The sequence below is a fragment of the Pan paniscus genome, chromosome 4 (genome assembly GCF_029289425.2).
Source record: "Pan paniscus chromosome 4, NHGRI_mPanPan1-v2.0_pri, whole genome shotgun sequence".
NCBI classification, from domain to species: domain Eukaryota; kingdom Metazoa; phylum Chordata; class Mammalia; order Primates; family Hominidae; genus Pan; species Pan paniscus.
The window spans coordinates 21,565,220-21,578,910 of record NC_073253.2 but is presented as its reverse complement, the minus strand read 5'-3'; the positions used below and the strand labels follow the sequence as shown (position 1 = coordinate 21,578,910).

The window sequence follows — 13,691 nt, the reverse complement described above, 5'->3', positions numbered from 1 at the left end:
GTTCCTCTTGATTGCTTATAGTGAAAATGTAAGAAGAGAGAAATGAGCAAGAAATTATTAAGAAAAAAGGATAGAGAGCTTATAGATTTTGGAAATTCTCAGCCTATCCATATTGAACAAAAGAGAAAGGATGTTCTGAAGAGAGCACTAAGGATGTGGCTGAACAAACATTTGATAAGGAGATTAGTATGGCGTGAACCACAAACTTAATCAAATATCCCAGCAGGAAAACTGTCAGTTTGACCTACAGGGAAAGAAGATGGGACTGTGGGAAGGCAACTGTCTACAAGACAGGAAGTATGCCCTCACTAGAGCCTGGATCTGCTGGTACTTTTATTTTGGGTTTCCTAGCCTCCTGAACTGTGAGAACAAATGTTTGTTGTATAAGCCACATACTCTATAATATTTTTGTTATAGGAGCCCAAAATGACCAAGATAATGAATAAATACTTAAATAAGCAAACTAATTTCTAGAGGGTATGAGCCTTACCTTATTCAACTTAATCACAGAAAACATAACTGAAATTTGGGGTTCAAATAAGGTTCTGCTAGTTTCTTTGATTAGAGATTTCAGTATGTTCTCAGTTGAATTCCTAATCAATTTCCATTAACAGCGCTTCTAAGTGTTCAAAATTTCAGGGCCACAGACTGTACCTTCTGTGCACTCAGTGAGACTGACTCTCAATGTCCCTGTTTTTCAACTTAAATGATCAATTTTGTTCTCTTGTCCATCTTTTTTCTCTATCTTGTGGCTCAGGCCTTACTTTCTTCATTTGGACCCAACATAGCACCATTTGAGATCTGGTCCTGATAATTCATTTATAAATAAATCTACAATCAACAACTATTTCTTGAGTATATACTCATTGTATGTCCAGCCAGGCTAGGCAGCATGGCATAAACCAATGAAAATAATACATTTGTTATTTATTTTCTACCAGTTAAAAAAAGAATTCTAAGGTTGCATCAAGCAAAAGATAACTATGTATTAGGATAATGAATAGGAGACTGAGGCTGAGAATAAATTACTGAAATGGAAAACTAACCATAGCTCTGGGTTTCTGGGAGATAAAGGCAAAAATGTATTACATAGCTATTATTTTCTAACAAAAAGAACGTATCAGTTAATCTATACAAATGATTTTTCCTAGTACTTACCTCTAAGACAAATTTACTGTATGGATCTTTATACTGTGGACCTTAACATAATGACCTCTTAGCTATTATCCCACTTCACAAATATCCCCTATATTATTCTCTTTGTTTAAAAATGTTTCCTATTTAGACTAAAACCTTCTTGAGGCCAGAGACCATGTGTTCTAATATTTCCCCAGTACTTGTATGGAGTGGGTATGTTCAACTGAATCAGTAATTATCTTTAATAACAATTTTTGGAAACATTTCTTGCCTTGAGGGCATAATATTCAATCTTAACTCCAAGAAAACACTTTTTTGGTTTGCTTGTTTTTGGAGACAGTCTTGCTGTGTTGCCCAGGCTGGAGTGTGGTGGTGTGATCATAGCTCACTGCAGTTTCAAACTCCTGGGTTCATGCAATCCTCCTGCCTCAGCCTCCTGAATAGTTGGGACTACAGGCATGTGCCACCATGCCTGGGTAATTTTTTTAAAAAAATTTTTGTACAAACGAGGTCTTCCTATGTTGCCCTGGGTGGTCTCAAACTCCTGGCCTCAAGCAATCCTCCTGCCTCAGCCTCCCAAAGAATTGGGATTACAGGCATGAGCCTCAAGGTCCAGCCAAGAAACACTTTCAATCCACAAAGTCAAACTTTTGTGGTTCTGGTGGCTTTATTGTAAGCTAAATTCATTCAATAGAAGTGTTAAAAACCTGTAACAGAAAATATGAAGTGAGAACAATTGATATACATGTAGGGGTTAAAAATCTCCAACTCTGAAAGTTAAAATTACAGAGACCTAGAAGAGTATCACTTTGTTACTCTGAGACCAAAGAAGGTGTTAGACCCATAGTGAACATTTGGCCATAAGACAAGGAAAAATGATAGTCCTTCCTCTACATTTCCTTTATTGCCACAGAAACCAGATAACCAGGGTACCAAAGACCAGTCCAGAGTTATCTTACATGTCCTCAGAATGCAGTATTCTACTTATTCCATTCTAATCTAAGCCACATAATCAGACTTCTGCCTTGATTTGTTCACAATCCTTCTGATTTTTATGCCTATGATAATAGCTTATTTCTTTCCCTGAGAAAGATCCCATTTTGAAACTCCCAGGCAATGAGTGAAGCCTTAAACCTTTTACCTTGTGAATCCTCCCCCTGGTACTGGATCCTGTTTATTTTTTCTCCTTCATTTCCTATAAAGGAGTGAGGTGGGATATGGTGAAGGAAAATAGGCACTCTTAAAACCAATTACTAGATTTTGTTTGCTCGGTCATTACCCATTGCCTTGATTTTCTGTTCCCCACAACTAGATTGTACTTCCTGATTCAAACCTGAGCTTACCATACTCTGATATAACTCCCTGGTGAGAGCTCACCTTCTATTGCCTCTAAAGCCAACCTCTACAGCTGAAGTAGCTCCTCCTGAAACTATCCTGAACTCTAGTAATAAGATCTTTACTCAAATCTGGCTTCCACTCTTGTTCCCTCAAGCCTTCCCTTAACAAAGATCAACTATGCTTTGAGTCTAAATCCACCTGGCTCCTCTGAGTTAACTTGAATAAATTATTTAATAACGATTGGATCCTAACTTTTAAAAGTTAAATAGCTTTGATTGTGAATTATTTTTGTCCCCTAGAAGTCCTTTCCAATTTGAGATGTCTGAGGTGCACTGTGCCTGGGAATTTTATTTGGGAGAGGGCTTACAATGAATGATCATTTTAAGGTTACAAGAACAGTAAAAACAGCCCTATTATCAACTGAAATGTGTTTTTCTACATTCCTTCTTATAAAAGGCTTACAATAGTCAATCATAGTCTCATATTTGCAGTAAAATACAAAATCTATCATTAAGATCTTTTATAATACCAATGGAAAAAAGAAATATTTCTTATGTAATGATTTATATTTAACAAATTAATATGTCAATTCCTTTGAGTTCCCCTTAACTTGTTATTGTGCTAATTTTGCCAGGCAATCCTTGGTTTCCTAGCAGTCTTTGTGGAATCAGGAGACAGAGTGACCAATCTCTCAGCTACAAACAATGCAGGGAAGGCAGTAGGACCTGAATGCAGCTCATCTACTATGTGGACACTAAGAAAAACCTCTTCCAAAGGTAATTCCAATGGAGTAATATGGGTCCTTTATTCTACAAAAAGATCCTTATTAAAGATTAGTGAAATTTTTCTCCACTTCAGCAGCCTTCCAAACAATAGAATCTTGGTGTGCATGAAGGATATAAAAGGATATAAACATTAAGGAGCACACTAGGTTCTTAAGGGAAATAACCTATCAGGAATGAAAACAATCACAACTAATATCATACTTAATGATGAAATACCGAACAATTTCCTCTTAAGATCAGGAACAAGACAAGGATGTCCATGCTAGCCACCTTTATTCAACCTTGTACTAGAGGTTCTAGCCAGGGGAATTTGGCAAAAAACCAAAAATATATAAATTAATTAGATAAACATGCATCCAGATTGAAAAGAAAGAAGTAAAACTATCTGTATTCACGAATGATATGATCTTGAATATGAAAACTCCTAAGGAATACACACAAACACACACACACACACACACACACACACTGATTAGAACTAAAAATAGTGAATTCAGCAAGGTTGCAAAATACAAGACTAACATATAAAAATAAATCATGTCTCTATCTACTAGTACTGAATATGAAAATAAAATAAACAATTTCAGTTAGAATAGCTGCAAAAATAATCAAATACTTAGAAATAAATTTAAGAGAAGAAGCTTAAGACTTGTACACTGAAAACAACAAAGCATTTTTGAAAGAAGACCTAAATAAACGGAAAGAAAGCACATTGTCACGGATTAGAAGACTTAAGATTGTCAAGATGGCAACACTCCCCAAATTAACCTATTTAATCAATCCCAATACAAATCTCTGCTTTTTTATTTTTGCAGAAATTAACAAATCAGTCCTAAAATTCATATGGAAAAGGAAGACCTAGAACAGCCAAAATCATCTTGAAACAGAATGAACAAAGTTGGAGGATCTACTCCCTGATTTCCAAACTTACCACAAAGCTACAGTAATCAAGTCAGTGTGGTACTGGTATGAAGACAGGCATATATATGGAATAAAATACAGTCCAGAAGCAAACCCTTACATTTATAGTCTATGGATTTTGACAAGGGTGCTAAGACAAATCAAAGAAGAAAGAAGAGTATTTTTCAATAAGTGGTGCTGGGATTAACTAAATATCCATATTCAAAAGAATTAAATTGGACCCTTACCTCACACAATACACAAAAACTAGCTTAAATGACAAAAACAAAAACTAGATAAATTGGACTTCATCAAAATTAAAACTTCTGTACTTTGGAGGAAATCATCAAGACAGTGACTTAGTCATCCAGAGAATGGGAGAAAATTTTCACAATCATTTATCAATAAGAGATTTGTACCAATATATAAAGACCTATGAAAAATCAAAAATAAAAATGATAACCCAATTAAAATTGAGCAAAGGATTTGAGTAGACATTTCTCCAAAAAATACAAATGGCCAACAGCACATAAAAAGAGGCTCAACATCATTATTCATCAGAGAAATGAAAAAGAAAAAAAAAAAACTACAGTGAGATGCCACTTCACACCCACTAGGATAGCTAATATAAAAAAAGACAGATAATAATAAGTGCTGATGAGGATGTGCAGAAAGTGGAACCCTCATACACTGCTGGCAGGATTGTAAGTATGGGGAGAAATGGGTAATGGGTATGGAATTTCTTTTGGGGTGATAAAAATGTTGTAAAATTAGATAGTAATGATAGTTGTACAAGTCTGCAAATATGCAAAAAGACTTTGAACTGTATATTTTATTTAAAGGATGAATTTTATGGCATGTAAGTCATATTTCAATAAAGCTTAATAAATCTCCATTATATCTTGATAAAAGTATGTAAAATTTATCTCAGAAATTAAAGTTTTAAAAATGCAAACAAGCGAACGTAAGCTAATTATTAAATAAAAGGTGAAGCTGAACCGATTGGGGATGAAATGGAAAGTTTTCTAGACTTATTTCATAGACTGCCATATAACATTGTAAGGATATTATTATGATGATAATTTAGTTATATTATAATTTAGTTTAGTCATTTTCTTATTTTATTGAAAAGACTATACCTACAAGGGTGTGTCATACAGAAGCAATCTTTTCAGTCAGACTGAGAGCTGGGCATGCCAGCAACAAGGAGCCTATAAAAGTCTTACACCTGAACGAAAAAAGTAATACTGTCTAATGTGGAGTAACTGATTAGGTAGAATTCCCAAATCAGTCAATATTTAAATGGAGAGTAGGGAGAATTAATAAATTTAGTTAGTAAAAGAGTTAAGGTTTAAACTCTATATGTTAGTCAACTAACTGTGCAGATATTTAAGACTACTCATGTTGTTGTAATATACATTATTTTCAAACTTGGGATAAGAGCAGTATTAGCCTCTTTATCCTCAAGATATTTCTAGATCATTTGGGCAAAATGAGACTGGACATAAAAGATAACTTTAACAAAACTAATTAGTATGTATCTTGAAGTTATATTACAAATGGCAATTTATTTTTACTGAATTACCTAGATTTTTAAAGTAAGTTTGTAAGAGTATTTTTGGCCTGAGTTATCTGGATACCATTATGATTCAGTTTTTCTTGCTTACTTCCCTTATTTTAACTTCCCTCAATTTTTGACTCCCAGCAGCCCAACTTTTAGCAGTTCTCATTGATCACATTATGCAGATATCTTACCAATATCCAATTTACTTTGTTCCTCATGGACAAAATATAAATGACACTTCTTTAAGGTCACAGTTAGCTGATGTAAAAGACTAATTATTTTAGTTCCATTTTCTCTTCAGTGTAAATCCAAATCATGCTCCAGGCAATTTAAAAAAATCTGCTGAGAGTAGAGAGAGGTTGAGTGTCCTCATGCAGCTATGTCCAAAACCAGTCCTCTATCAGCTGCTGAAGGGCAGCTTAGGCTGCCTGGAGGCCAGGGAGCCCAGCATGGAACAATGGCAGGAAAATAGAGTTCCCTTCATTCCTTAATTCACATGCAAGTGAGGTGCCAATCAAGTGCTGACAAGCATGGAGAAACCAAAATCAAAAGTGGGTAGCGATACACTTTCAAAAGGAGCTGTTTTCACACATTTCTAAGTGATTTTTTAATGATGGTTGGGAATATACTAATAATAACATGGAAAAGGAAATAAAAGTAATAAAAACACACAAAATTTGTATCAGTTGAGATGATTCAATAAACTAATGAAATATATTTACTAAAATTACTTAACATGTTTTATAAAAACATATGAACACTGTTGTTTTGGCTAAGCAAAGAGATTTCCATTCAAATTGATATATTGAGCACTGCAAACAGGGAAGGTAAGGTGTGCTGAGATCAATAACTGGGCATTGATAAACCCTGTTAATTTCCAAATTAAATAAAAAATTTAAGGTTACTTGATTTGGCCAAACTGATCGCCTGGAAAGATAAGAGCAAAACACTCTGAAATGGCCAACAATAAAAGTGATGAAATCACTTCATCATAGTAGCTGGAGAAAAAGATGATGAAGAAGGTCAAAAACTGCATTGTTTTAAAATGACAGTTAATTTTCAAAAAATGAGCCTGAATTTTTTACAACTAGTATAAGGCAAAAGTAAGTTGCATTATTTGTAGATTTCTTTCCAGATGAATTTGGTAAATGCATTCTAATTATGGTTAATAATTCTATTATGTGTAAAGTAAAATTTGTAAGAAATTTCAGGCTTTGTAAATGATGGTTTAATAACTGTAACTTTACATATTGGCATTATTTTAAGTATACAGAAAAGATAACAGAGGCAGATATATTACTTTTAAAAGTTCATTATCAATTCATGAGATGAAACAGTTCTTTCCTTTTGTCTTTAATGACTAAATCCTACAATCAATAGGGTTGTCTTATCAAAATTTATTTTTACTAGGAACACAGAGAGTTCAGAGAATTGGAAACCTGAGTTGTTACCATATGGTGAGAGTAAAAGCAGTTAATAGCATATTTTTAATATCATGTTTCTTCTTATTATAGTAAAACGTATACTGTTTTTTAATGAGGTTAGATCTAATCAAGTTCTAAGATTTACTACCATAAAATGAATATTGGTTTTGAAAAAAATCTCTGATTATAAGATATTCTTCAGGATAAATACAACATTTTAAGATAGGATATAATAGTAAATTATGTTCTCACTTTTCGAAAACAACAATTAGCAAAATATTAAAGCATAAGTAATTGCATTTACTGGTGAAACTGTACTTGCTACAATTTACATTTAAAACAATTTTTTTTTGAAATTCATGACATAACGAAGAATGTGAACTTGTATGACAGTGGTAGAAAAACGATTTCCATGCATTCAAACATGACGCTACAAACTAAGACTGTTCCCTAAGAAATGTGTGTGTGTGTGTATGTGTGTGTGTCATCTTTAATCAAAAGTAAAATTTTATGACAATTTAAATGACTGAAATCCAAAGGATTTACTGTCTGACATGTGTAATGCACTACTGGGACAAAAAACCAAATCATAATTTAAGATTTACATATTAATCTTGACAATTTACTTGCTTGTTAAGTTAATATTAAAATTTTGAATGAAAGTAAAACAATTCATACAGTACAGTTAATGTTGAAAAGTCCTGAAAAAATGCCTATTTGTCAATATTTTAACACCATGAGTTTTTAAATCTGCTTTTGCCTAAAACTGAATAACATTTTTTTTCAGTTTTAGGCAAAAGCAAAGGATCTAAAAACATTTCAATGTTTATTATTTCTTTAACAATACTATATTTTAGAAAGCCTTTCAAACAAAAACACAGTGGACCTAAACATATTAATCAAATTTGTCGAAAAATAATGTAAAATTCATCAGGGTACAATGTTATTTGCTTAAAGGAATCCATTGTATGAGGTCAGGAACCAGTCTTTATTCATTTGCCACCATCCGTATGCTTCCATTACATACCCCCAAATCAAAGTTATTTCACAAAAAGTAGCAAAAAAAAAAAAAAAAAAAAAAAAAGAAGATGAGATAATTGCCATTAATACTTTAGAACCTAAACAACGTATATTACATTAAATAGACTTCTCAGCCCTGGCGTTGCCTGACAGATATGTGATGTGCCAGTGGTTATATTATATTCCTCCTCCCATGCATGTGCCTCCTGCAGAGACAGCAGACTACAGAAGCTGACCCTTACTGAGACCATCTTGTCTCTCTGACAAAGCTCCTTTTTAACTTCTTACTTACTGGTTACTTCCTGTGATGGAGAAAAACTTTAGCTCAGCTTGTGATAATTTCACAGGCCCTGAGGACCCTGACCCTAATAGCCTCAAGGTCAGAAGTCAAGTCTTGTTCTGAAACATCTGTGTGCTTTATATTAAAGTGGAACAAAAGTGGAGAAATATCCACCAGTGTGTGACAAGCAGGACGGGCAAAATAGGACTGACACACTGGTCATCTGTTAACTCTGGCATCTTCAGTTCATTGTAAAAACTGTCCAAAAGGAATGTAAATTTTAAGTTTGGTGTGTAAAGGTTTTCGTAAACTGTCTTAAAGTTAAAAAATGGGAATTTATGTTTTATAGAACTCTAAAATTTGATTAGCCTTGCAGACTTTCAGACATATTTTAAGTCACTCTACAAGTCAAGAAATTTCATGCTTTAAGTAATTTAACAGCTTACAAAGAAAAAATAAGCTATATATAATCTATATCTATGGAGATATAGAGATATATATATCTATATAGCTATATATTTATATCTATAGGGATTGAAAGGAATTATTTGAAAAACAACATTCATATTTTAAAAAGTACATCATAGTAGTGTGCTAAAGAGCTATCTTAAGATATCAAAATAAATAAATTAATTCAGCATAGTTAAAATTAGTTGAAAATAATCCCTAAAAACTGAAATAAATTTAGAAAATAAATGATTTAACTTAACGATTTATTGATCTTAAGACAGCAGAAGCACTTGTAGAGTTAAGTCAGCTAAAATATTCTCAGATGTCACTACCAGTTTTATAACTAAATCAAGTGGGTAAGCAATAAGACATAGGGTGGTTGAAAAGGTCACGGAAATATATTCAATTTCCATGTCAGAGAAAAACATGCCAAAGTCTAGAAACATAAAAATTAGGCAATCAATATTGTGTCTCTGGTTCAATGTCCACTTAGATCTATTTGGATTTAAAATGATCAACTGCACTTTTATCAAATTAACTATTTTATGGTAGGATTGGTAACTTCCTGTAACATAAGAGATTATGGACAGATCCCATGAATTCTTCATTAATCCATTATTAGAATTGATTATATCACATTAACCATGCTGGCCCATGATTGTGATATTGTAATATTGCATCTAAAACAGACAGAATTCAGAAATTTGGTAATTTTTTTCTATCATGTACACATAATCTTAACTCCAAGAATCAAATTATTTTTAAATATGAAGATTTCTATGACCAAGCAATGCATTCTAGTTAGAAGCAGATTAATGGAAGCTTTCTTGTAGTTTTAATACTAATTATATAAAATTCTGATCAAGTATCAAGTACAAGTCAGTTAAAGACTATCAAAATATTCTCAAGTATTCAAAATGTCTCTTGAAATTTTAAACACTTTATAGATAACATAAGACTCAATGGTGTATACATAAAGCAGAAACAATAAATATCATGAAATGTATGGAAACTGGCACCATAATGTAGAAATTAAAAACTAATATGTAAATAAGGAACAGGCAAAAAGCTTTCTGGTTAGCACTAAAAAGCTCTGTCACCATAAAATAAAGTAGTAGGCTGAGGCAGGCGGATCACGAGGTCAGGAGATTGAGAACATCCTGGCCAACATGGTGAAACCCCGTCTCTACTAAAAATATAAAAATTAGCTGAGCATGGTGGTGCATGCCTGTAGTCCCAGCTACTTGGGAGGCTGAGGCAGGAGAATAGCCTGAACCAGGGAGTCAGAGGTTGCAGCGAGCTGAGATGGTGCCACTGCCCTCTAGCCTGGCGACAGAGACTCTGTCTCAAAAAATAATAATAATAGTAATAAAATAAATAAGTAAATTAATAAACTATTTTCAAACATCATAAAATTATTTACTCAAAATATGTTATTTTCCTTCTTTATAACATAACTTAAAGAGTATTGATACCAACAGAAAGAAAGGAGAGGGGATAAACCTACAAGGAGACTGGAAGTACAGAGAGTGAAATAAGCACTTACCAGTTCAACAAAAGCAAGTCCTCCATAGCTGTGAGCAACGAAAAACACATTCTCAGCAGCAGCCTGAGCTATGAAATGATCCCAAACATAGACTGCATGTTCTTCAGGAGAACCATTTTCCTATAAGGGAAACAAATGTCATATATTACATATTATACCTAATTATTATCATAGCAAACAACAATTAAATTATATGCTTGTATACACAGCATATGAAATACAATGGTTATAGCTCATTCAAAATAAAAATAATATAAAAGAACTACATTGAAAATTCAAATTAGAGAATATGAGAGGACTTCAAAAAGTTTGTAAAAAAATAGAATTAAAAGATAAAAATTTAAAAAAACACTTTATTTCTGAACATTTCATGAAGGTCAAGAAACTTTTGTAAGTGGTGATACATGCCTTTTAGTACGCTCCTAAAGAACTCCGGGTCCTGGTAATTTAACCAGGTCAATGCAGTCTTTTTTACATTATTAACTGAAGAAAAGTGATGCCCTTAAACATTTTTTAAGATTAGAAAACTACAAGTCAGAAGGAGCCAAATCAGGACTGCAACGTGGATGCCTAATGATTTCCCAGAGAAACTCCTGCAAAATTACCCTTGTTTGATGAGAGGAATGAGCAGGATATTCTTGTGGTTGAGAACTCTCTGATGAAGCTTTCCCAGGCATTTTTCTGCTAAAGCTTTCGCTAAATTTCTCAAAACACTTTCATAATAAACAGATGCTATTGTTCTTTGGCCCTCTAGAAAGTCAGTAAGCAAAATGCCTTGGGCATCCCCCCAAACTGTTGCCAGAACCTTTGATCTTGACCAGTCAGATTTTGTTTTGACTGGACCACTTCCATCTCTTGGTAGCCATTGCTTTGATTGTGCTTTGTCTTCAGGATTGTACTGGTAAAGCCATGTTTCATCTCCCGTTGTAATTCTTCAAAGAAATGTTTATTTTGATCCAAATTGTTAAAAATGTCAATTGAAATATCTGTTCTTGTCTGCAGCTGATCTGGGTGCAACAGTTTTGGTAGACATTGAGTGCAAAGTTTTTTCACCTTAAATTTTTCAGTCAGAATTGTGTAGGTGGAATCAATTGAGATGTCTATATGTCAGCTATTGTTTCTGTTGTTCATCACTTATCTCATCAATTAGGGCACAAACAAGATAATTTTTTTTCTCCTAAATTGATGCAGATGGTCAGCTGCTATGAGCTTCATCTTCAACAATGTTCTGTCCGTTCTTCAAATGAGTTAGCCATTTGTAAACTACTGATTTGTTTGGGAGACTGTCCCCATAAACTTTTTGAAAAGCATCAATGATTTTACCATTCTTCCACCCAAGCTTCACTATAAATTTGATGCTTGTTCTTGCTTCAATTTTAGCAGAATTCATGTTGCTCTGACAGGTGCTCTTTTCAAACTGATGTCCTGTATTTCTTAGTGCCTTGAATGAGATCCTCTCCAGGCATGTCATAGCAAGTTAGTAAGAGTTTATTTTGGTGCAATAAAAATGAAATCCATGCATGGATTTTTCATAATATGCATTTTCCATGAACTTTTTGAAGGCTCTTCAAAAATCAGTGAGCACATTAGAATTATATAGCAGAAAGTTATACTGATCTTTTGATAAAACAATGTAATACTAAAAAATGTATTTACATTCCCATAGTTAGATGTGAAAATATTTAATATATATATCTAAATTATTTTATTTATAAGATTTTAAGTATCTCTGTAAGCTAAAAATAAGGAAAAATGAATAATAAATATTTTCTGTTGAAATTATCAAAATATATATATACATTTTTTTCTAAAAGCATTTTCTATACAGATTTTTGGAATTGGGAAAAAAACCTAAATATATAAACCTAGGCCTTTTACATTTTTCCTAACTTGCTAAACCCAAATAAATGTATGTCACTTAAGTTGCAAAAGTTATGTAATAACTTCATTTTGCTGTTTATTTCTATGGCTGACATATTGTGGTTAAAGCCAAAACCTGGATAATGTGAAAAACAAAAACAAACTAAAATGTGAAATAATACTGATCAAAAAGCAAATTGTGAAGAACTGAAACCTCAAGAAAATGTTTTGTATGAATATTTCTTAGAAGCTTGAACACTAAAAGACTCATTTCCTAAGAATGTCATGGATATTAGACAATGCACACAATCACATTTTCCTTTTTAGAAATTTTGTAATAAATTATTAAGGTCCCCACATGCATGGCATCACTTGCCATCTAGAAGTTAGTTCTCTCTATGTCTATCTGTCCTAAATTTCTCTCCAGAGCCTCAAAGCCAACTATTTAATGGTCATTTCCTTCTGTATGTACCACAGACATGTCAAACTCAACCAATCCAACACTGTAGTAAGAACCTCTACAAATCTGTCTAAGCTCCCCATATCCAGCTGAAATCTGAGAGTCAACTTTTTTCCTTTTAAAATGTTTTTTTAATTTTTTTTATTATACTTTAAGTTTTAGGGTACATGTGCACAATGTGCAGGTTTGTTACATATGAATACATGTGCCATGTTGGTGTGCTGCACTCATTAACTCGTCATTTAACATTAGGTATATCTCCTAATGCTATCCCTCCCCGATCCCCCCACCCCACAACAGGCCCCAGAGTGTGAAGTTCCCCTCCCTGTGTCCATGTGTTCTCATTGTTCAATTCCCAACTATGAGTGAGAACATGCGGTGTTTGGTTTTTTGTCCTTGTGATAGTTTGCTAAGAATGATGATTTCTAGCTTCATCCATGTCCCTACAAAGGACATGAACTCATCATTTTTTATGGCTGCATAGTATTCCATGGTGTATATGTGCCACATTTTTTTAATCCGGTCTATCATTGTTGGACATTTGGGTTGGTTCCAAGTCTTTGCTATTGTGAATAGTGCCACAATAAACATACAAGTGCATGTGTCTTTATAGCAGCATGATTTATAATCCTTTGGGTATACACCCAGTAATGGGATGGCTGGGTCAAATGGTATTTCTAGTTCTAGATCCCTGAGGGATCACCACACTGACTTCCACAATGGTTGAACTAGTTTACAGTCCCACCAACAGTGTAAAAGTGTTCCTATTTCTCCACATCCTCTCCAGCACCTGTTGTTTCCTGACTTTTTAATGATCACCATTTTAACTGGTGTAAGATGGTATCTCATTGTGGTTTTGATCTGCATTTCTCTGATGGCCAGTGATGATGAGCATTTTTTCATGTGTCTTTTGGCTGCATAAATGTC

General features: G+C 33.5%; 1 protein-coding gene and 1 long non-coding RNA gene across 16 annotated transcripts in view; one reads left to right on the top strand and one right to left on the bottom strand.

Annotated features, from left to right (window-relative positions):
* LOC117980231 (uncharacterized) overlaps positions 1-6,416 on the top strand; it is a 28,500-nt gene extending 22,084 nt beyond the window's left edge. Inside the window, exons 3-4 of the long non-coding RNA XR_004671435.3 lie at positions 3,110-3,251; positions 4,076-6,416. This is a non-coding gene — a long non-coding RNA (uncharacterized LOC117980231). The remainder of the gene's footprint in view (positions 1-3,109; positions 3,252-4,075) is intronic.
* The window catches only part of ARB2A (ARB2 cotranscriptional regulator A), a 493,453-nt gene that overhangs the window by 195,895 nt on the left and 283,867 nt on the right, over positions 1-13,691 (bottom strand). For 14 of the 15 annotated variants that reach the window (XM_034959777.3, XM_063604384.1, XM_055112191.1 and 11 more), the window contains one exon: positions 10,445-10,564. In XM_034959777.3, coding sequence (XP_034815668.1) covers positions 10,445-10,564 — 120 coding nt within the window. Of the gene's footprint in view, positions 1-7,505; positions 8,162-10,444; positions 10,565-13,691 lie in introns of those variants that run through there. The other variant, XM_055112200.2, reaches the window with a different exon arrangement.